Source organism: Grus americana, chromosome 3, assembly GCF_028858705.1.
Source record: "Grus americana isolate bGruAme1 chromosome 3, bGruAme1.mat, whole genome shotgun sequence".
NCBI classification, from domain to species: Eukaryota; Metazoa; Chordata; class Aves; order Gruiformes; family Gruidae; genus Grus; species Grus americana.
Genome location: NC_072854.1, coordinates 109,119,249 through 109,144,015, shown reverse-complemented (window position 1 = coordinate 109,144,015; position 24,767 = coordinate 109,119,249). Strand labels below are relative to the sequence as shown.

General features: G+C 42.1%; 1 protein-coding gene across 2 annotated transcripts; it reads left to right on the top strand.

The window, feature by feature from the left end:
• LHCGR (luteinizing hormone/choriogonadotropin receptor) lies at positions 1-24,351 on the top strand. 2 transcript variants are annotated; one of them, XM_054822972.1, is made up of 11 exons: positions 1-152; positions 6,706-6,777; positions 9,659-9,733; positions 11,936-12,010; positions 12,565-12,639; positions 12,741-12,818; positions 15,576-15,644; positions 16,321-16,395; positions 17,613-17,798; positions 20,451-20,531; positions 23,164-24,351. In XM_054822972.1, exons 1-11 carry the CDS (start codon positions 1-3, stop codon positions 24,320-24,322), a joined length of 2,097 nt encoding a protein of 698 aa, XP_054678947.1. In that variant the 3' UTR covers positions 24,323-24,351. The 2 variants fall into 2 exon arrangements, with proteins under 2 accessions (XP_054678947.1, XP_054678946.1); XM_054822971.1 differs by having other exon boundaries at positions 23,074-24,351.
• Positions 24,352-24,767: the final 416 nt, after the last annotated feature.

Below are 24,767 nucleotides of genomic sequence, written 5' to 3'. Positions count from 1 at the left end.
ATGGTGCCCGCGCTGCTGCCCCTCCTGCTGCTGCTGCCGCCGCTCCTGCCCGCCGCGACGGGGGGCCGCTGCCCGCCCCGCTGCGCCTGCAGCCAGGGCGCCCTGCGCTGCCCGACGCCGCCGCACGGGGCGCTCCCCGCGCCCGCCCGCGCGTAAGTACCGCGGGGCGCCAGGGGTGGGGGGTGCTGCCACCGCCTCGCCCCGCGGGAGGGGAAAGCGGGGGGGCCGGGGCGAGGGACACCTCCTGAGTGAGGGTGCGCGCCTGCTCCGCGGGTGGGGAGGGAGTACGCGCAGCGCGGAACAGCGGTGTCTTTCCCATGGGCCCTGAGCGTAGAGGAACGCCGGCCGTGCGCTCTCCCGGCGCGGTGGTAGTTTTGGAGCAGCACCTACCCCGCGGAGGTGAGGAGATTTGGGGCTGAGGTTTTACTTGGGTTTTGAAGGCTGGGGTACGGTGCCGGAGCGCTGAAAGCCTGGCGAGAGCCCGGGGGCAGCGGTTTTCCCCGCAGGGAGGAGATGCACATCCCCTCGGGACGTTTTCTCAGCGGGCACAATGTCGCACGCTCAGAACCGCACGCCGTGTGCCAGCAGCTCAGGGCCAGAGAGAAGCGGTGCAGTTGTCTGAACTTTCCGTCTTCTCCCGCCTTGGCAGGACTCAGAAGCAGCCTGTCCTATGCCAGAAACAGCGCCTTGTAGTGGCGTGGTTAAAGAAACTCGGTTAAAAAGTTGATATTTGGTCTTCAACTTTCTGTCAGTTTCTGGGGTTAGTTTGGTTTTTCTTTCACAAATCTGCCTGACTTCTTGCAACTTCTCCCAAAGCTTGTGCAATGTAAGGCCCCCTGCGTTAAAGCATCAAAATTCTCCTAGCAGTGCTCGTTGCCTCTTTTGGAGGTGCCGTTCATTGACTAGTTAGTGGCTAATCTCATTTCCCTCGCTGGTAGTCAGAAAAGCTGCCGTGAGTTTTGACAGCTGTTTGGATCTCTGTAGGGAGGTCCATCATATCTTTCTGCCTAATGCTCCTCTGGGAATTAGGATTAAATTAAAACAACAGGGAATCACAGGCATTCCCTTACCCTACTCCCACACCATACTCCAAGCTGATGCCCTAGTAGACCAGACCAAATAGTTGATATACGTGGATATTCAAGTGTCATCATGCTGTTTACAGGCTCAATTACAGCACTGATCTAGACAATCACGGTGTCAAAATACGGGATTAGATGACCAGCAGATAGCATAGTTGCCGTTTCTAGGATCCCTTGGTTATCTGTGCATGAATTAAGCTGAGGTTTTCTTATTATGCCCCTTTTGGTAACAAAGCCTGTGTTTTCCATTTTCATCTGATTTGTTGTAAATTTAATATGCTCTTGAAATTCCCCAAGGATGATACTATCCCTGATCTCCTCTTTCCTTTCTCCCTAGCTAGAGAATTGATGGGAGCAAGAAATACTAATTTGTATTAATCTAGAGCCATGTGAATCCTTCCTCCAAAGTCAATTTTTAGAAACATCTCTGTCCTGAATTTGTTTCCTCCCCATTTCCCTGTGTCAGAGAAAGCAGAGTCCATGAAGGCTGGAGAGACTCTCCATCGTTATTGCAACAAGGACGTTTCTTCCCCGGTGTTCGTACCACATGCAGAGCAGTGGATCGATCAATTTGAGGATCCCTGCAGCAGCAGAAACAAATGGGGAGGTTAGTTTTTGCAGGGATCTAGCATTTTTATTATGATGATGCACATCACATCCCAGAGAGGTTATCAAAAGTTCTAAACTTATGTGATTTTTTTCTTTCTTTTTTGGTTTACTCTTTTATTTTTCCTTTTTCCATCTGTCACGCCGAGAGGAAACCACATCCCAACCTCAGTGATCAGGTGAAGACACATAAGGGGCTTATGGCTGCTGCCAGATGTGCTTCACTCAGATCAACGAGACTAGATGATCACAAAAATAAGGGAAGAATTAGCTCTTTTCTCCCCTCACAAAGCTCTCTGTATGAGACAAAGCAAGAGAAAGTTACTTTTGTCCCCTCATAGTCACATCCGTACCTGTGTGCACCAGGGGAGTGGCAGTGTAGTACTTGCAAGTGCCCTAATAATTTGGGAAAGAAAATGCTGCTCCAGGTTGTTCCAACACAGTTTCTGGGGTGCCCACGTCCTTACATTGGTGCCACTATAACATAGCAGCTAGACCTCGGAGGAGTTCTTCTTACTAGTATGGCTGTCAAGAAAATAAACACCGATATGTAACTCCAGCCATAGCTGAGTAATTCAAGCCCTGATGCTGTAATGAGCTATGCTTCCAAATATACTTTTGATAATTTGGTACAGCCCAAGCATATACCCTGTAGGCAAATTTCAGCCATTTTTCTTTATCCGAGTTACTCTTGCCATGTCATGTTATTGCTGGAAGAGTTTTCAAAATTATTAGACTTGCGACAGCTTGCAGAATTATGTGTTTTATACAGTCCTGAATTGATCATATTTTTCTCAGGCTCCTGTTTTTAATTTGGACATCACACAAACACTATAGAAACTCCATTATCTGACACCTTTGTATGCCATTTTGGCTATAGCCGCTATGTGTCTTCTCAGTCTCAGCAGAAAAATAATCTTTAATACACCATTGCATTTTGAAACAAAACATGATTTTCCTTCTTTTGAATTTTCGTACATACTTTTGTTTTTTCTAGCAAAGTCTAAATGGATAGGGACCCAACTCCAGCTGTACATTAATGGGCTTTGGGTTCCTAATACCCTTCTGCCCCTTCAAAAACCTCTTTTCATAGTGGGGTTCACTTCGCTGTGCCTGAGCGCGTGCCCCTGTATGCAGGGCTTCTGCTGTAGGTTGCGTGGCTCGTGATTAGTATCAGGCACCAAATCCGAAGCTTTGTGGCAAAAGCCTGAACAAGTAGACAGTTCTGCCACGTCTTCCCTGTGGGCATATTTGGATCTTTGGGATTGACAGAGAAATTCCAAAGGGCGAAAGTGTCTTTCGTAGGAGATAATGTATCACCCGTCATCAACTAGCAGAAGGTACTCTTTGGCTACTTGTGTGATACATCCAGCATCATAGTTCGCATTTCAGGTAGATAATGCCCAATATACAAGGCTTTAAAAATCAATGCCAACACCTTACGTTGCCCCCAGAAGCTGATAAATATCCCAGGAAAATGGTGGGGTTCCAGTCTTAGTTTCAATCAATATTCCCAATCCTTCTGAGTTAAGTCCGAGGACACCACAGAATAAAATGTGTGCCGCTCCCAGCAGGAGCCTACCTGATGCATTCAACTTTTGGGCATTAGAAATACGAGTAATCCTATAAAATAGAGACACTAAAATATAACAGCCAACCCAGCTAGAGTAACACAGTCATACTTATTGCTAGAGGCCCTTGTTCTTTTTTTATTTATTATCAGTTCAACTAATCACTTTTTTGCAAAAGGCCAGTTCTGTAATACAGAGATTTTATCCAGGGGTGTGAGGGGGCTTGGGCTTTGATTCCTTATCAACAGGACTGCAAGTGGTCCTGTGGTCTTTTGGTATCTAGACCTCTCAAAAGCTTCTCGTGGAGTTTGAGCAGAAGCAGAAGCTTATCTTTTAGAGATAAAAATTGTTGTCAAGTTGCCTCTGCTATATCCCAGAAGCAAAAAAAGGATGATGGTGGTTTTATGCCACTGTATCCTTGGGATAGACCACCCCATGCACTTGTTCTAAAGAGTGCTTACTGGTCTCAGTATTCCTAATAGCAGGAAGATAACCACCCCATTTGTGAAGAATGCATTCTGAATTTATGATTTCAAAACAAAAATACAAAAAACAAATGCTAGCTGAAGAGAGGAGGACAGTATTGTAGCTACCAAGCCAAGGACAGGATTTGGTCGATCTAGGCGCTGTTCCTGTCTCTCCCTTGTCCTTTCTCCGATGAAAAGACCCACAGTTATCTGGAGCTGCAGTGTTGTCAGCTGCCGAATGGCAGGACTGAGTACAAACTTACCAGTTGTGATGTATAAACTATGAAAGAAACGTTACAGTTTTTCTTAAAAGTGCAAAAGTTCATCCTTTAACTAATAACACTCTTTCAAACTGGTGTCGGTAACTTGTATTAAAGATGGGTGCGTCCCTCCTTTCACGAGCTATAGAAGTCAGCCTAGTAGTATGGACAAGTTAGATGTATAGAAGCTTTGTAGCTTTGTTAAACCCAGTTTGTCCTTTCTTTTTTTGTCAAGAGCTTCCTCCTCTCCGAGAGACGAATAACTGGTCACGTCTGCGTGTCACAATCTGAGTGCTATCAGAAAGAAATCATCGCTTAATTCCTGCCAGTACCTGCTTGAGTTTCATTGTGTGCTATCAAAGACATCAGTCATGTTCAATAGCAGAGACTTCAACATATGAGATAAAGCCTCGCTTTACTCAGCGCTTTGGAAAAAATTAAGCCTGCAACAAGCAGTGCAAAACTATTAACCTAAATACTTATTCATATACACAGGCTGGCTTGTGCTCAGCAAGCTAAAGGATCTTCTTCAAAATGTTTTGAGTGTAGAAAGAGACATCTAAATGAACATGTTTCCCTTTAACACAGGCAGGGTTTGAGATACAAACCACAAAGGTAAAGTGGACAAGAATAGGGATGGGAACACTCACCTTTTTGGTGAATTTAAGATGTCTTTATGCTACCCCAGTATTTCGAGGATTAAGAGAGAAGGCTGATTATGAATTGCCTTTTTCCTTTGTTCTCGTGGTTTCGTGAGATGCTTAATGGGATGAAGTAATGTCAATGCAGATGAGTTCACAGTTCCAGCTATAAAGGTGAACTCACGAAAATTAAAAAACAAAACCCAATGAAGTTGAAATACAGAATGGATTAAGTGCCGTCATGCAGTTTAACTATAGTACATATTAAAAGTGCCGGGTCATCCCACTTAAATTTAATCGCGTAGCTGAGGTGGCTAAGCTCGGAGCACCGTTGCTGAAGGCTGTCTGCAGGCAGGGGGGAGCGGGTCGTTCTGAGCCACGCATTAGAGGAATTTACAACCACTGCACTGCTCACCGGCACATCGCAGTGAGGTAGGAGGCTCTTGGGTTGAAGATTTTGATATAATTAAAAGCCAAGACCTGGTCTTATTTTTTTGCTCTTTCAGGGATATTTCTATTTCTTTTGTAAATGGTAATATTTTTTGCAAACAGTTTCACAAAAGCTATGTTTTATTTTGCAAGCAGCCCCAGCTGATGGTGCAGTTATGAAGAGGTTCCTGCTGCCAGGGTTATAGAGCAGGAATTTCACAGCTTCTACTCTTTAGTTTTTCCTGAAGTTGTCTTCCTTTTGGCTGAGAGGATTGAGCCCTACTACAGGATTATCTCTACCCTTTTGTCCCCTCAGGGGCAAATACTTCTTTCAAGACACATGACTTACCTTCATTTTGATTTAACCAACACAGCATGCCAGCATCCATCTAGAGAGAGGTATGACCCAATCACAGTGGCATCAAAAACATATATATCCTTACAACATCCCTATTAGGAAGCATTGTTATTCCCAGGAGGGAGTCAAGGTGCAAGGAAACTAAATGATTTGCCCCAAATCATACAGACTATGTGGAACATAGCTAGGAATTGAGTGCCAGACTCTTTGGTCCATCTGGCTTTGTAACCCCAAGACATACACATGTGTGACAACCTGCCATTATATTGTGTGGGCAGGACATATGTGTATATATATGGAATATACATCTATATATTAAAAAAAAGTTGATAAACATTTTTAATTGTCTTCATATAAAGGATTATGACAACAAAAAATGAATATGAATATATTATATATTCATAATTATATGAACAGCATGGAAACATTTCAGTCAAAAAACCTTGAGAAGGGGTTTTAAGGATGGGAAACAAATATCTTTGACTAGATATTTGTAATTATAAAGCAAAATGGAGCGATTATCTGTTTGCACAGAGATAACGTCTTGAAATATGTTAAATATTTTTCTGTGGCCATTATCAGGGAGAGTGTGGTCATGGCTAGATAAATGGGCTGGTGAAAGTACTGTGATTCAGATGTGGAGTAGAATGGTAAAATGCAGATCTGTCCTCCACATTGTTATTAACATCTCAGTCAAAGTAACTGAAAAATTAAAAAGGAAAACACACACTTGCTTTAAATCAACTTACCACGCTGAGGCAATGTATTAAAAAAAATAATCCACCACATCAGGCCTGATTTGGATCTCTTCTACACTTGCACGCATTGCATCCAGGGCATTGCCAGTGAATTCAGGGTGCCACACTGCAACATTACAGGGGTACTGATGGGAGGAGAACATGGTCCAGCGAATGCAAAGATACTGTTATGGAGAAAAAGCTTTACATGAAAGCCACTTTTTCTGAGGAACTAACTTTAAATAGCCTACAGCTTCCTTTGTGAATGTAACAGACTGCTTCCATCAGGCTATTAATTTAATAGGTTATGATTATTATTGATTTGACGGTGATTAGTCTCAAATGAATGCTGTTGAGGAACTGACCCAATATCCTTTGAATTCTGTTTAACTGAGATCAATGGTAAATGGATCAGGTCCCAGAGATACAGAGAACTGCAAGCGAAATAATGTGGCTTTATGCTTTTTTGGTTTTCTGCCCACCGTAATGGTACAATCTGTAAACAAGGAATCCCTGTGCCTTACAGTCCTTTCCTCCCTCTCTTCTTTTTTCAGATCATTTACTCACCTGCCTGTAAAAGTAATCCCATCACATGCGTTTGAAGGACTTAGAGATGCCTTCATCATGTAAGTTGACAACACTTTCCACAGGCTTTTCCTTAATATCTTGCTATAAATTCTATCATAAATCGCTATCCCAAAGAACATCTTTATACAATAATGTGAAAATGTGTTGCTAAAATATACTATTGGTGAAAAAAACTTACTGGGGAAAGATAAACATAACATTTCTTTTCTTATAAGCAGTATATAAAAGATTCTTTTGAAAAGGTATGATTTTCAACAGTTAACAGATCACATAATGAAATATTAATCATGTTGGAGAGAACTGGATGCAGCTTAATAACTGATGGTAGGTGCTTTTGATTGGCAGAGGAGATAGAAATCTATCATAAAACGTTACCACTGCCATGATAGCTATGGCATTCTGTGATTATACATTTATGTAGTACTCATATAAGTTATTTCTTTGGCGTTTTGCACTAAGAGATAAGCTTGGCAGGGGATCAGTAGGACTGAACCCTTTCTTAGATTTTTTGGTTTACAAGTGCTGAGATTATGCACACCAGGTCTGTGTTGCTTCCCCTCCCTTGGCTTTGTACCTATTCTATATAAAGGACTCAGACCATAAGGCTTGTCTGACCACTCTTGCCCTTATTTCTGTTGTTATTCCAGCTGAAAGATGGCCGGCTTGAGTGTCCATTATTTATTATTTTTTATTTTGTCTGCATTGAGTGGCCTCTAAAGGACAAAGTTGATCAACACCAAAGTTGATGATACAGAACAGGGGAATGACCTCCCCCAGAACCTAAGCAACAGCAGCACAAATGATGCCAGTTTCTTTTCAAGCTGCATTTTTTTTATACTTCTCTTCACCTGTGAAAAGCACATAGTGCATCAGATATTAAAATATATATTAGATGTTACATAATTTATTTTTAAGGAAACAGAGAAAGTAGGAAACCCTTTCGTGGTACATTCTTGAAGGCAAAGGCTTGAAGGATGAGGGTAATGCAAATGCCTTAATAGACCCAACTGGACTAGTTTAGTTTTTAGTGGTCATTGGTTGAACGATTTTGGCCAAATTATAAACTTGTGTGTTCCTGTACCTCTCGCAAGTAGAAAATAAACTAAACTCTGCTGCATGGATTCCATTGCAATAAAGTATGATAGTACAATCCAATGGCACTGTATTCTTGCATTCACTTGCATCTTAATGATTAATGAGAATTTATCATTTTCAGATGGGAGACCAATTTAAATCTACAAAGTTTCTCCTACCTGTATGACTTGAGACTAACCTTTCCCAAACTGTATGCATATACTATTCTTCACAGAGAATGTTTTGTTCATTGACATTTTCCCTTCCACAGAGAGAATTTAATTGATTTCCTTGCATCCTTTTAATGTATCTCTCCAGATTAACAGCGTAAAAATTGATGAATTTGTCTGAAGTAAATCTATAGAACACTTCATAATTTTATTGAGATTTAGTGCTACTTTGAAAAATGCATATTTTTAAATTATAAGTCTCTAAATCATCTATTTGGCAACTCATCACCAACTGCAAATCAGACGGTAAATTATTCTCACTGCCATAACTCAGTCAAACATATGTAAATGGGGAGCCAGTGGCAGACAGGAGGGATCTCGTGGAAGTACCATGTTTCAGACCCCAGACCTGAAAGAGTCTAAGTTCTGTGAGCAGTCACTGATCCCTCTGGGCCCGTCAGTCTCTGAGGATCAGGCACTCAGCAGGCCACTTGTTCTACATCCATCTTTCATTTATGCAATACAAAAAATAACAATCTCACTGAATTCTGATTATGGAAAAAATCATTAATATTTCTGTGAGAAATATATACATATTTAATATACAGTTTCTAGTGTGCATCCCCTTTTGCCTCTACAAATGAAAAAACAATTCATTCCGTTCCAAGGGGTTTTATATCAACACCGATAGGAATTGTTTTCTCATAATTACAATTGAAATAAGGTTAATTCTCAGTATTGTGACAATACTGGCTCTGATTTTGTAGATGCATTCCAGTTGTTTAAAAATATTTTTTTTCTTGGCAGTGTATAATCTTAGGTTTAGTTTGTGTGCCCTTCCAGTCAATTCTGTCAAGAGAAAACACTGTTTCGAAGACCTTTCCCCAAATATGCATCAATATATACTATGTACTTTCAGGAGTCGGTGTTGTGTAGCCTATTAAGTCTTAGTCTAGCAGGCATTTAACAAGCATCAAATAAGTGGAAATTTTTTTTTCCCCTCTATATTCAGCATTGGTTATTCTTAACTATACATGCAGAATAGAAGCATCAATACATCAAACTCCAACAGTGCCTGCAAAACCAGTCGTGTTGGTCGGTATAATGATGAAAGAGAGCCACTTCCTTTCAGTTTACATGTGTGTAATGAAAATGGCATTTAAATCCAAAAATTATTCATGAAGTGCGCTGAATACGTATTTGTGTATTTCTGCATTTGTGGATTAGATGACCATCATCCTGACTTAATAATAGTGTATGAAGCACTGTGAACATTATCTACATCCTTGCCCATGCCAATAAATTGACTAAGCAGGACCAACGAAGGGAGCAAAGGGCTCACAGGCTAGGGTTCACCCTGTTTACATGAGTTCTGGCCCCGAATCGCTACCTTACCTACAATTTACTGAGGAAATGGAGATTGGCTGTTACTGAGATACTGATTCCAAAGGGTTGGCATACCCCTTTGCCAAGACAGCAAAAGACTGGTGTCTCTCAAACCCTGCTGGCACCAGCTCTCAAGATGCCTGAGGTGAGCCATGGACACTGCTGCCAAACAAGAATTGGTGGTGGGGGTTGAACAACTATGTATAAAAGAAGGAAATATGAAGTGTAAAGCTGTTTTCTGGTGTCTTTTCCATTAATGTATTGCTTTGCGTCTGCCTTTTCGTTACAGTGAAATCTCTCAGAGCGACTCCCTAGAGAGAATAGAAGCGAGTGCGTTTGACAGCCTTCCCGCTTTGTCTGAAATGTAAGCATCAGTTAAAGAAAGGCATCCTTGTCGTGGTTTAGGATCATCAAGGAGTAAACAGCCTGCAGAGAAGTATTCTTGGACCAAATCTTCCTCTCTTACTTTGGTTGACTTTGGATTGGATCTATGATGAGAAACATCTCTCTCCAAAGTACCATATAAAATAGTGAGCACTCTGTAAGATCTAGCCTTGAGCATCTAAATAATGCAAAGACATCCACGCGTAGAAAGTCCCGTTGCTTTCGGTGAGCTCAACGACAGGAGTGGAGCTCTGTGTCTACTTCTGCTGGCACTGTTGAGCTTTCTAAGTGGGGAAATAATTTGAGATGACAACAGATCAGAAAAATCTTCCTTTTTGAAGCTGTGGTTTTCAAAGCCCTACAGTATTTAAATACATCTGCTTAGTATGCATAGCTTTTCTTTTGAGCACTAAAATATTACTCAAACAGAACATGTACTGATTTTAAACTTGACCTGCATAGCACAGGCATCTGAGAGAGAGTTAAAGCAATGACTAGGACAATGCTCTGAAATAGTTAGTGAAATTGGAAACTATAAATCTGATTCAATATCTCATTACTGCCTTTTTCACACAGCATGATCAGTGAGTGGCTTAAAAATGGTGCAACTGAGGGAGGACAATTCCGTCTGGTTTTTTTTTTTTTGCCTTATATGTGAACTCTGTTGGAGCCAGTTACTTGCTCACATAAGCAAGAGATACAGTTTTGTCCACCTCCAATTGAGTCCAACTTCCACTAGAAGCAGCAGTGGGTTTAGGGAAGGAATAAAAGATGTCATCTGATGCATTTACCTACAGTTTATGGACAGGTTGTCATTTGCCGAAACCAAAATCTAAGCAAGACCGTTAAAGAGCTACAGGAGACTAGCAAGAAAACCTGTTTGAATCTTGAATGCTCCACACGCCTCACATTGCAAGGGCTTAACATCCCAAGCTGCACTCAAGGCCACTTTCAATGGATGGTCAGGGTAGGTGGGTTCACTGGCACTCTTGGATTTGAACTCTTGTTCCAATTTCATATGCTCAAACCTTTGAATTTTGTATGTCATACATACAGAGGGACCTGGGCTACAGCTATTGGGCGTTTATGCAAACATACAGGTTTACCAGATATGTAGCTGCACAAAGTGCTTCCTGAGAGGGTCTGTTCCATTTTTTGAGCAACCACTAGCAAACAGTATTTCATAGAATCATTTAGGTTGGAAAAGACCCTTAAGATCATTGAGTCCAACTGTAAACCTAACACCACCAAGTCCACCACTAAACCACGTCCCTAAGCACCACATCTGTGCGTCTTTTACGTGTCCCGGAGTCACCTCCATGGATGGGGACTCCACCACTTCCCTGGGCAGCCTGTTCCAGTGCTTGACAACCCTTTTGGTGAAGAAACTTTTCCTACTATCCAATCTAAACCTCCCCTGGCGCAACTTGAGGCCATTTCCTCTAGTCCTATCACTTGTTACCTGGGAGGAGAGACCAACACCCACCTCTCACATTTTTATCTCAATCTCCCACTTTATGCAGATCTAAGCAGGCATCTGATGCTACTGGCCACTGGTCTAATAAAGACCATGGTGCTCTAATAGTTTAAACCATTTGAAGAACTGCCTCTCCTGGCTAGCCAGAGCATCAGTAATGTGGTGGAAACAAGGGCTGATGCAAAGGGATCTGATTGCAGAGCAAGGGCCAGGCATGCACACACATGCACAGAGGTCAGGCTCCTTGCTCAGACCCACCTCCAAGACCTCCGGTTGTAGGCACAGTCATGGTGATGGCAGCAGCATGCTCGTGCCTCTGAGCCACTGCAGGTGAGCAGAAGCTCACCGAGTTAGGCACGCCATGAGCCCAGAACACATATACCAAGGAACTGGCAGACAATGGCAAAATACTAACTCCCACCAGTGACCAGGATATCCAAACCGAATTATCTCAGCTCAGTGAACCATGAAAATTCAGGAGCCGTTACCTTTGTCAGCCACCTAACAATTACAAGCCACTTTTATTACCAATAGTGCTTCAAAATGGACTCACAGTATATTTGTAGAAAGTTTGTTTTCAGCAGGAAAGCCTTCTGTCATATTCTGCACTTCACTGTTTTCTGACAAGGCCAATGGCCAGCAAAGTTGAGGACCTTCCCAAATGTATAACAATTATAATACTGAAATATTTTTCCCTCATTACAGATTAATCCTGAACACAAAAAATCTGTTGCACGTCGAGGACGGAGCATTCAGAAACCTTCCAAGGCTGAAATACTTGTAAGAAATAGTTCTGCTTCTTTTCTGTTTGCCTCCCCCGCAAAAGGGGTAGACAAATTATGAAAGGAGTATAAGGAAAAAAGAAGTTTTTCGTGCAGTACTGTACACTAAAAGTACATACATCATTTACGATAGCTTTAATGGGCAGTTAACCAACAGGGAGGTCTTCCAATAGGCAAGAAAATAAAGTAACCCAGGGCAGGGCAGTAATGGACAAAACAGTAGTAAAGTCTGCAAATTAGTTCCACTAAGTACTTATTTCTACAATAAAGCTTGCAGATAGACAAGATACCATGCAAAAGGGGTAACTAAAATCTCTTCCTTGTGCTTAATGTAGAGAGAACATGTGCTGCTTCTCCAGGATGCTGCTTGAGGATGCCACAAAACTTAATTTTTACAGTCCTTACAAACACATTTGGAGCCTAATTAAAAATTATGATATTTGTCACTCACTTTTTAATACATTGTTAAACTCTTACCTACTGAGTTGGCTTCTTGTTGCATCCACTCTGGTAATCTTTTCTCCTGTAAATAAGAATTATGCTTTTCTCTAGGAGCATTTGTAACACTGGAATAAGACAATTTCCAGACCTAACACAGATCTTCTCATTAGAAGCTCATTTTATTTTGTAAGTAAGTAGAGACCCAACCTAACCCAGATGTGAGTCTTTCCATCTTGTTCCTGGATCACTGAAAAAAATAACTTTTTTTTTTTTTCTCCCTCCCAAAGGGAGCTCTGTGATAACTTGCGTATGACAACTATACCACAAAATGCTTTCCAGGGGATGAGCAATGAAACACTGACACTGTAAGTAATATAGTCCTACCTCCAGTTCCTTCTGTGAGGATAACACTTCTGCTTGAGGAGAGCAGCTTGAGTTTATAAAAATCTTGAAATTAAGCCCCACACAATACATAGCTGTATTATGAGTTAAATTTGAAATGCTTAGGAAGCTGAGGGGTGTTCTTCAAGCTGAAGAGCAGGGTATTATGCCAAAACTAAATTCCCTTTGGAAAGAAAATATGAGAAGGAATCCAAATCGTCATCTTCCCTGCAACACTTTTTAAAATTACCATCAACGGGACATGAACTCCAAAAGCTGTGCTGGAGGCCAGAGTCTCTCTCCTTCCCTCAGGGATGCAGTTTCTTGAAATAGTGCTTTCAGGGACCAAACAGGCTGATACTGCAGACCAGGTTCCTCCAAAGAAGAGGAAGGGAGAGAACAAATTGGTACGAAGTACCAATGCTTGTTCTTACCCTGATTTCACTTGACTTGGCTTACACTGATTGCCATCAGTCTCCCCACCAAGACTTTCCTTTTAGCAAACTGTGGATCCATTGCTACAGCCACCTGTGAGACAGGTGGGCTTGATGCTAAGTGGAACACAACAAGCAGCAGAAAGCCAAGGTGAGGTGTCACCTGCCAGCACAGCAAGAACCACGTATGGATTCCACAGGGTCCTTGTCTTCACAAAAACTTCCACAAAGAAGTGCTGAAATAGGAAAAATTGTAGACTGAGCCCGTCCGCAGGACGAGGCTGAAATCGAGGCCTCCCAAGGAAGGACCAGCGGGGCAATAGAGGGCCGCCGCAGCAGGCCACCCTCTGTGCTGAAGCCATGAACACCAACTCGGAGGCCTGTAAAGCCAACCTTTGCGGACCAGACTGATATTTAAAAGGCAGTACACATCCCAGTGGGGAGCATGGCCTTGAGACTAGTGTGTACCAACCTCCCTGCCCCCCCAAAAAACAACGTTTGCACCTGCAAATGAGCCGTGCACACGAGCAAGTACTGCATTGACTGGATCGGGCCCTTCATCAGGCTGATGTGCCAGCATGACTGTAATTTCCACGCAGATTTTACCTATTGACCAATGCTTTCTGAAACAGTTAGAGGAACTGAGCATAAACATGACTGAAGACTACTCTGCACAATGTTGAAGAGGAGCAGTTTCTTAGTTTAGGGCATCATTTCATCTTATGAGCCTCTTTCCTACCAGCAAGTTCTCAAAATAACTTCAGGAAAATTATGATTCTGTTAATGGTGCAAGAAAACGAACATACAAGAGATGGAGAAAGGTGCTTAAAATTTTTACTGTAACCCTAAAGTGTATTAAATGGGAGGGAGTTTAACTCAGTCAGGAAACAGCCAATGATCATTTTTATCCCATCTTTTTGTGATAGGGAGCTCACCACAAGAAGAAAAGAATTACCTTAGCAGCAGCTTCCTAATTGCAGAGCTACATGTTAACTCCACCCCATGCAGTTAACTGTAATTAGCTGAAATAATTCCAGTTGTTGCAGCGTGGTCTGGTGAAACACAAGTAAGCTATGAAGGTGTAAAGTCAGCCTGAAGTAATGCTTTGCACTACAAATAGCTAATTCAGTCTTTCCAACAGTTAGCGTTTCATGTGGATGGGGAAATCGATACTACCTATCATTGGTTTTTAAGGAAATCGCTAACTTCAGCATTGTGCTGAGATAGACCCCTTCTCGTAGCAATTGTAACCAGGAGCCCACACGTCCAGCTTTCAACAGAGGCAGGTTCCAAAGCCCTAGTTTCTGCTCTCCCAAAAACAAGTGGAAAAGCCACAATAGAAATTTTGTTTAATTTGTAAACTGCACCAAATTTTCTATTAGGGCTTAATATTCCAGAAAAAATACTATATACAAATTATTATATTTAAATTATATTGGAAACATGAACTTAATATCACAAATGGATATATTCAAGAAAAAATACTATATACAAATTATTATATTTAAATTATATTGGAAACATGAACTTAATATCACAAATGGATTTTTCTTAGTGAAATCAGACCCATAGGTTAGATCTCCTAATGAAGGAAAAGAGCTGGACTTGAGGTGCTGCAGAGTCCAGCCTTTAGGCATCTGGCCCCAGGGTGGGGAATCAAGAACCCAGGGTGGCACCAAGTGTCCCCATGCAGTGCAGGGGACAGCAAGGTTTCCACAGCACAAATCAAGCCTCACAGGACTACTTTGGAGGAGCTGACAGTTCACTGACCGCTGGATGATGCACAACTCACCCCTGCCTCTCTGCAAAGCTGTCTCTTGGGCTGCTGGAAGGTTTGTCTGTCTGCAGAGGATCTGCAATCCAGCAGCACCCTCTGGGCTTTAGAGTTGCTTTCCATCTGACGCTTCTCTAGCCCTTGCAGTCTTCCATTTACATGTGCCGACACCACAAAATCCAAGTCTTCTGCCTCCAGATTGTTGTCTTCTTACCTGAAATAATATCTTGTTTCTGGATCTGAGCCCAAGGCAGGCACAGGTGAGCCCCTTGGAGGAGGGAGGATCTGTACATAAGGAGAAGTTCTCTTCAACAGCTAAACAGGAACGTGCTTAGGGAATGCAAACTGCAATTTTATCTTAATTTTAGAGTTAATGTAAGTCATGCAATAGTTACCTATGTTCTTTATAAGCCAGACCCTCTAATCATTAAACTGAACACAGCATTAAGATTTGAAACCTGTAGAACATAACATAATCTCGTCTTTTCCAAATCTTTTTCCTTTACATGTTTTTTTTTCTTTTTAATCCTCAGCAAATTATATAAAAATGGATTTGAAGATATCCACAGCCATGCCTTCAATGGGACAAAGCTGAACCAATTGTGAGTATGTTTCCACTCCTCAGTATTTTTTTAAACTGTAAATAATAGTTCAAATACAGTCAAAGGCTCTTCCTTCAGCTTAACTGGCTGTGGCTTGCATTTCCTGATACCCATTAGAAAACTGCATGTTTCAGCATAATTGTTAATCCTGCAGCATTTACTGCTTTTCCTGAAACACCGTCCCTTAGAATGCTGCAGTTTTTGTACGAAAAAAGCTCATGATTTTTAATAAAATTTAATAAATTCTTAAACTTAGCAGCAATAGTGGAAAGCTTGAAACCATAGCCCAAACTGAGGAACCTATATTTTATGTCTGAAACATCAATAGTTTTTAAATCACTCTCAGATGCTCTGGGACTACCCTCTTTGTTTGGGCAAAAGTTTTGCTGCATTTTTGTATGCTGCTACTGCAGTGAAGGAACCAGGCTGGTTGTTCCTGGTTTAAGTCAGAAGAAATTGGAAATGATCAGAATTAAGCGTCAATGGTAATGATCTGATAGCATTAGCAGAGGGAAAGGTCACATGAGAAATACGAGTGCTCCCAGGCCAGAGATTGCAACCACCACTGCTGTGATGAGGGAAAGGATTGAAATAGATGGGAAGAAGAAATATAAATAAAAATAAAGGGGTTATTTTACAATACTTCTGTAAAGAAAGTTAATGTTTGATTCCACAGAATCCTGAAGGACAATAAGAACCTCAGGCATATACACAACGATGCCCTGAGAGGGGCCACAGGGCCAGATGTCCTGTAAGTATCCGCCGCTCGCGCCACCTGGGTTTATGGGTGCCCCACGGGAACTGCGCCGTGCTACGTGGGCTGCGGCACCTCAGCACGCACAGGCTTTGAGTCTGGACGGAGACTTCAACTCTTACCCTCTGCTTGTAAAATGGAAATCTGTCAACGAGATGCCATGAAATTACAGGGCGGAAGGCTCAGTTTGCACCATGACAAATCCATCTCAGCCAGTTGTAGCATCGGCATTGACCTCTGCCCCTTAGATATTTCAGCCTTTGCTTTATTTGTGTCAGACCCTCCTGATCCTGTTCCTGTGCCTTATATTCTAACATTGCAAACTAACTTGTCTTTTGGTAGGATGAGTAGTTTTTACAATATATTCTTTTAGAATTTGCTTATGAAAGTGAACTAGCTGCTTGCATGCTATAAGCCTGTGCTGAATAAAACACATTATTATCATCCTCATGCTTTATTAATCAGGTACTTACTGGAGGGCTGCACTGGCTGTAACTCTGTGCAATAAAACACAGTGGGTGGTTCTGTAAATAGCACTCTGCCACACGTGCCATTTTGTTCCTTTTATTGGTGCTTTACAGTACATGGCATTAATAATATCACTTCCATAATTGTAGCCTTTTTTTCCCATTTAATGGCCTCTGAAAATCCTTAGTCACATTGGTGGCCTTTCTTCACAAAAACGGCTCCTCTGAAGTTACTCTAAGTGAAACTGTTTAAGTTTGACTTAGTGAGAATGATGGATTCTTTTATGTGTTTTAATTAAATGGCTATTAATTAAATTTAATTATTTAATTAAAACACCTAGAACAGCCCTTCAGAGTCACACGTAGAGTCAGGAGGGTGTCCTACATGTTAGCTGGCTGGAGACTCACATTCACCCACTTTCTCTGGCCTAAAGAGCCATCCCTCACTCCATGCACGGTGGCTTTCAAACAGAGAGGTCAGGGCACAGCCCCTGGGGTGGTGGCTTTTTGGTTTCCCCAGGACAAAGTGAGCTCCTTGTCTCACGTTGGGCTCCTGGGTCATGGGGATGCTCTTCCCCGCTGCTCTGTAGTTTCACAGACCACGTTTCTGAGCTGGGTATCAGGTGCTGAAGTGGCTTTGCAGATTTAGACCTTTATGAAAAACCGAGTGACTGTTACCTACCGTCATGCTTTGGTGGTATTTTTATATGTATGAAAAGAAAAGAAAATGCTCTTTTTATTTCACAGGGATGTTTCTTCAACGGCACTGGAGTCCCTGCCTAGTTACGGGCTCGAGGCCATTCAAGTCTTAAATGCAACGTCATCTTACTCATTAAAGAGACTGCCGCCGCTGGATAAATTCAGCAGTCTTCTGGAAGCTGTTCTAACATATCCCAGCCACTGCTGTGCTTTTCGAAATCTAAGGACAGAAAAGTAAGTCCGAATAGCACACTATTGTATTGCTGTACTTCAGAAGCTCTAAAATGGCAATTCTGCTTTATTCAGCTCACGAGGTTTGATTATCCTTATTCTAGTTAAAAGGAAGCTGTGGTACGTACCAAGGCCTCGCACGAAACAACAGATCTCTGCTAAAGCCAGGAAAATTACCTCCATTTATTTTAGAACAGAAATGGATCCCATCCTGTGCCCAGAATCTGCCAACAGGAACATTATTCTAAGTTTGCTGAAAGCTTATATTTTTCTTGGTATCTCAATTAAAAAGCCTACTGGCACATGGAAAATAGATCTCCATCAATAGCATGGCCCTAAAAAAAAAAAAAAAAAAAAAAAAGAAAACCAAACCCTGTAGCCTTTAGCTGTGTAGCTTTTTTTTTAACGCAGGTGATACGATGACCTTGTAGAAAAGGCAGGCTTTCAATTACCCACCAAAATTAGGACCTGACGCAAGCCTACAGAAAGAGGTTACTCGCTTTAGTTCCAGTCATTTCAGATAACAGAGAGTATTGTTCTCCCCACAATTGGAAACCATGGCACAGAGAGCACTTTGACTGCCCCAAATCCCCAAATTAGCAGATGCAATCTGAGACAACTGGAGCTAATTTTTCAGTGTTTTTGTTTCAAAGAAATCAACCTTCAGTTGGCTTTAGGCAGCCAAAGCAACTCCAGATGAGTTTAGTTGAAGTTATGAGCATGCCTCACTTCTCGTCTGTCTCAAACGAAGGCTACAGAAAAGACGTACTGAGCAGTCATTTGTGGGAAGCCTGATCTGTGTGATTTCCATGCCATCGCATCAGGATTGTGTTACAGAGGCAAGAGGAGAATCCAATTCTTTAGGGTAAAATTAGGAGTGATGCTATGCAATCTCTGCCTACCTCATTTTACTAAATGGTTCCTGCTTCTGCAAAAGTAGAGCCAAGGTCCTACAGTCAAGGGTTTCTGTTGCTACCAAACTCTGATTCAGTCCCAGATCCAGTCTCTGAGTGTATTACACACAGAAGCAACTCTGGGACAAAAAAAAAAAAAAGTTATATGCATTCTGATGAAGATAAGTATGTTTCTGATGATATATTAATTTTCAGGTGCTTGACTTTGCAACATGATCACGCTCTATAAAAACTGGGGTGCTTTAGTAAGACACTTTCTTATATCTAGTGATTGTTTTCTTAGTAAACTGGGGGAAAAACCTGCAAATCAGGAAACTAGACTGCCTTTGTATCTGGGACAGCAGAGCAGTGCTGATGCGTTACCTATGTGCACAGCCCTGGCTGCTGGAAAAACCTGCACAAGCAACAGGCTGTTACCTTCTGTGTGACCAGCTTGCAAAGGAACAAGAGGCAGATCTCTGGCTGTTTTCTTTGCAATCTGCTGATGACAGCAGAAGAGCATGGAGACTGAGACCTCCTAAGACCTTCCCAGGTTACACAGGGAAGAGTCTTTGCATGGTTATGTATTCTCATCGTCATGCAGCTGCAGCCTGTTTCTGTCTCCTTCTACCCCCTTCTGTTGCCCTGTACTCTACATGCAGTCATATCACACAGTTTTTACTACCCCTGCCCCATATCCAATTCCTTAGCTGCTATGGACTGCACTCTCTGATCAGTGAGATATGGTGGCAAGGTCTTACAAGGTCTTATATCTGACCAGGCAAGCAGGTTCACTTAAGTCAGCATCACAGACATTAGGGAAATAAAGTCCTCAGACCAAACATTCTTGAGATTTCTGGGGTACAACTGTGGTGTGCTCATTCCCTGAGCCACGTAAGAGAGGTGGAAGCTAGCATTCAGTTCCCAAGACTTTCTTTGACTGGCCTGAATGGGCATTGAGGGCGAAAGCAGGTTATAACACATCTTTAAAAAATTACAAGAAAAAACAACTTCTGTTGCCATCCCATTATTTATAAGCATCACGTAGGGGGCTTAGATTGGTATCTTAAAACCTTATTTCTATAATTATACATAAAACTTTCTGTAAGCTTCCAGGTGTCCGATTCTCTTAAGAGAGTACACAAGAGCTTAGTACTTTTGACAGCTCTTGCTGCTGTCACAGCAATGAGGTCAGAGAAAACCATTTCCATTCACACTGGTAGAGTACCTGGCCCACGGTTTCAAAGCCTCAAAACCAGAGATTTTGCCAAATCTGTTGTCTTTCAACTTGTACTTTTCAAGTTACATGCTGGAAGTAAAGCAAAGTCTACCTGCAGATCCCAAACAGTTTTTAAAATAGAGTATCAGGCCAGCTTCCCAGCAGTTGTTAGCATGCACTTCTCTAAAAGCCAGCATAACCGCTACCATTCATACTGGTGGAGAATCTGGCCCGCTTCAATGCAGTGTTTCATAAGGTAAAACATACCTTTTAATTCCAGCTCAAGTTATTTCACTATAAAAAAATCTATCATAAACAATAACTGAGCTGAAAGACCATCCTTATACCCCACATGAGGTACTGCCTACTGCCGCAGTATTCGAAGCCTTCTCCTCCCCACTTACAGAGGTCTACGTGAGTGTTCACACTGCCGTGAGGCCAACTCTAGCTTACCTTACATGTCTGTGAAGATCATTTGTAGAGAAGAGGGGAATTTGGCCAAAATCCATACTGAAACTCAACTTTCTTTTCATCCTTCTTCAGACAAAATTCCTGGCTTTCCATTTTTGACAACTTCTCCAAAGAGTGTGAAAGCACCATGAGGAAACCAACTAATGAAATATTGTAAGTACCTCTCTGCATACAGATGCTGGAAGCAGCAAATAACGGACCTCCCCCTCCTGCTGTTCATGTGTTTTTTCTACAACAGCATGTCTTGCTGCCGATTCAGTCACCCTTGCAAGTTGCACAGTGGTACTTTTACGATCATTAAACCAAGATTTGTGATGTTGATGTTCAAAAGGAAAGGAAAAAAACCCACAACTTAATTTCATGAGCTTTACTCACTCCAGCTTCTCATCTGAATTCTTGAAAGACTTTCGAAACAGTGATTAAATATTTAAGAAAGTTAATGGCCTACATGGAGACTTTTCATGCCCTGAGATAATTGCAGTTGTTTATATGATTCAAAAAAGAGCTGCTAATGTTAATATTTTTTTTGCCTACAGAAAGGATAATTAGTAGTCTGTATGGCAGTAGTTTTCCATAGTAGAAATAGAGTCCCTGAGTTAGAACTTTGATGACCCCATGCAATTGGTTTACCTCTTCTGAATGTGTCTTTCCATACCATAACAGTTCCGTTTGACAGCGTTCAGTGGGACAATGAGAAAGGCTAACATCAAAACTGTTGCGTTGGCCATGCTGGATGACACAGGCTATAAACTAGTATTTAATGGAGAAGTTTAAGGATTTGAAACTATCCATCCCTCTACAACTAAATGGGTGACCTTGGGACTTCTCATCAGCCCTGAGGTGGTGTCAGAGCATTGCAAAGTCTAGAAAAACAAGGTTATGGTCACAAAATTCCAACACCTAAATACAGCTGAAGTGTGATTGATTCGCTGGGATACTGACTGATTCATGGGGCCTCCTATACTTGCTGTTTAGTTTTGGCCTTGTCTAAAGCAACAGCTGCCTTGATTCTCTTACCACTGCTTCTCATCAGCTGCCTGCAGCTCCTCTGAGTGCCTTGCTTAGTCGGTCCTGTCCACTCCACTCCTAGTTGCAAAACTCAAGCACTTCAGGACTGCAAAAAGGCAAAGTTCAGGCAGTCAACAAGACCAAGAATATATTGCCTCTGTCAAGGGTGGGGAGAAGCAAGGAGGCAAACACAGAGCATTAGATCATGTTGTAAAGGCAAGTGAAGTGACACCCCAGTGAGGAATACATCACACAAATCACCAGTGCCTACGCCAGAGTAATCCCCCTGCTTCGCATTAGCATCCGTTGCACTCCTACTGTGCATTAAGTAGTCTGCCCAGTCTACTGGATCCTGAAGCTTTTTGCTTTGGTAAGTCCCAATCCCAGCAATTCTCTGCACAGACGTTATATTAAGCAAATGGAAGTAAGGTCACGATTCACGAGCTGAAAGGCTGCAAGTTGAAAAGGTTGGGAACAACAGCAGAAATGGGCTGAAAGTCCCGAGCTCTTATTAGGCAGAAAAAAAAAACACCAAAAGAACCCCCCACCAGCTTGCACATGGCAGCATGTTTAGGTAGCATTGCAGAAAAATCACAATCATTTCTTATTAATAAATAGAGCCAAACATATTCCCTGCTCTTCCAGCTTAACCCAGGCAAGTAAAAGACAGACATTGGGCAGTTTTTCATGTAAGGAGAGAAGAGTTAGGGTAACAAGACCGGGAAGTTATTTGCCCAAGAGGAATAGCTGAAAAGCAGCTCAGCTTCATTTGCCAGTTAAGACCCAGAAAAATAGTTTAATGTACATGCTTCAGTAGATGTGGATGTTTAAGCATGTATTTAAGTTATCCCGAAGCTGCCAGTTTTCTGAACAGTTGTTCTCCACAGAGATGCTTTTCAGGTCTCACACTGCAGATTGAGTGTTTGCCAGCCAAACACAGTTGGGGTGACTGGATAGTTGTGCAATAGGTACCTGTTCTGGCAGGGAACAGAATGGACAGTGCTTGGTTTTAAACTATTTCTACTTTGGTAGGCTTATCCTCACGCTATTGATGACCTGGAAATTAGAGAGATCTATTTTAAACATATAGAAACATTTATAATTAGGTATTGGGTCCAGTCTAAACTTAATATATTCCTAGCTATCGACATTATCTAGTTAACCGTGAACTTTTCACCTTATAATACTGCAAACATCAAATTCCTCAGCATTTCCCACGTCATACATAGTCTCAGGACTTTGTTCAATAAATGCGTTTCCTAAGGGAGGTAAGGGTGCGCAGTTAAAATCCTTAGGTTATTTTAGTTTGGCTTCCATACCTGTCTGATAAACCTATATGCATCAAACCTATAATCCATCAATTCGAGTGTTATTGTAATTTGAACTGCAGTCTACTGGCAGCATGAGAAAGATGGCTTGCTGACAAAGCAATCAAGTTCTTACAAATAAATCAGCTGTATAAGAAAGCATTCCCGTGGATGCGACTATGAGCTCTGCTGCTCTCCAAGGCTGCTACCCAAACAAAAGGCATCCTTGCAAGGCTTCATTATATGTAAACACCCTGTAGAAACACATGTAGGAAGCAACTGTTTTAAAATAACTGTTCTCTGTTGTCTTTTACAAAAGAGTGCAAGCAGCATGTAACAAATAATTCACTTCTATTTGTGGGGGGCTGTTTTTTTAACAGTTACAGAGATGGCTCTTACAACACATCACTGTGGTCAGCAGAAAAGAGCACGTACCCGTTCGCAACACATGAAGAAACCTCTCCTTACAGCTACTCAGCCATTTTTGACGACAGCGAAATGACCGGCTTGGACTTTGAGTATGACTTTTGTCAGCCAAAGATACTCAGGTGCACTCCAGAACCAGATGCATTTAATCCCTGTGAAGACATCCTGGGATACAGCTTTCTCAGAGTCCTGATCTGGTTTATAAACATCCTTGCCATTGCTGGCAATTTCACTGTACTCCTCGTTCTCATAACTAGCCATTACAAGCTCACTGTTCCTCGCTTCCTCATGTGCAACCTCTCCTTCGCTGATTTTTGCATGGGACTTTATCTGCTGCTCATCGCTTCCGTTGACGCCCAGACAAGCGGTCAGTACTACAACCACGCGATAGACTGGCAAACAGGCAGTGGCTGTAGCACCGCCGGCTTTTTCACTGTGTTTGCGAGCGAGCTTTCTGTGTACACACTAACGGTGATCACTATAGAAAGGTGGCATACGATCACCTACGCCATGCAGCTGGATCGAAAGCTACGACTGAGGCACGCGGTGCCGATCATGCTCGGTGGCTGGATATTCTCCATTTTAATAGCAGTGCTGCCTCTCTTAGGGGTCAGCAGTTACATGAAGGTCAGTATTTGTTTACCCATGGATATTGAAACGGGTCTTTCCCAAGCCTACATACTGCTGATCTTAGTGCTAAATGTCGTCGCCTTCGTTGTCATTTGTGCTTGCTACATTAAGATTTACATAGCTGTTCAGAATCCAGAGCTGGTAGCTGCCAATAAAGATACCAAGGTCGCCAAGAGAATGGCGATACTGATCTTCACGGATTTTACCTGCATGGCCCCCATCTCCTTTTTTGCTATATCTGCTGCCTTTAAAGTACCTCTCATCACAGTGACAAACTCCAAGATCTTGCTGGTTTTATTTTACCCAGTCAACTCCTGTGCAAACCCATTTCTCTATGCCATTTTCACCAAAGCATTTCGAAGGGATTTCTTTCTGCTGATGAGCAAGCTTGGTTGCTGTAAGAGCCGAGCAGAGCTTTACAGGATGAACTATTTCTCTGCTTATACCTCCAACTTGAAGAACGGCAGCTCAGCCACAGCCCCCAGCAAAGCCTCACAAGCACTGCTGCTCTTGTCAGCGTTAGAGAAGCCGTATCCTGCAGTACGAGACAAGATGTCTTACAATGAAAACTAAACTGGAGTGCCGATAGATGTGGCACTTTGCAAGGCCAGCTGTAATTATTATAGTTACTAGGAATTATTTTGTATCGTCTTGAACATTTCACAATAAATAAAAATGCCAATCAATAATTCTTATGCAACATAACTGTTCTGACATTCAAAGTGATATTTTCCCTTTTCTTCTTTTGTAGCAACAGGCATGGAAGGTGACTATTAGGCTGTTGTGGTTTAACCCGGCAGGCAGCTAAAACAACCACACAGCCGTTCACTTGCTCCTCCCCACCCCAGTGGGATGGGGGAGAGAATCAAAAAGAAAAAGATAACACTCGTGGGTTGAGATAAATACAGTTTAATAGGACAGAAAAGGAAGACAGTAATAATAAAAGAATATACAAAACAAGTGATGCACAGCAAAATTGCTCACCACTCAAAGCTGATGCTCAGCTAGTTCCTGAGCT

Coding starts and splice junctions, on each gene's coding strand:
- LHCGR (XM_054822971.1), top strand. CDS start 1: ATGGTGCCCGCGCTGCTGCCCCTCCTGCTGCTGCTGCCGCCGCTCCTG. Junction 9,734..11,935: donor CTTCCCGCTTTGTCTGAAAT/GTAAGCATCAGT, acceptor CCCTCATTACAG/ATTAATCCTGAACACAAAAA. Junction 12,640..12,740: donor TTAGAAGCTCATTTTATTTT/GTAAGTAAGTAG, acceptor TCCCTCCCAAAG/GGAGCTCTGTGATAACTTGC.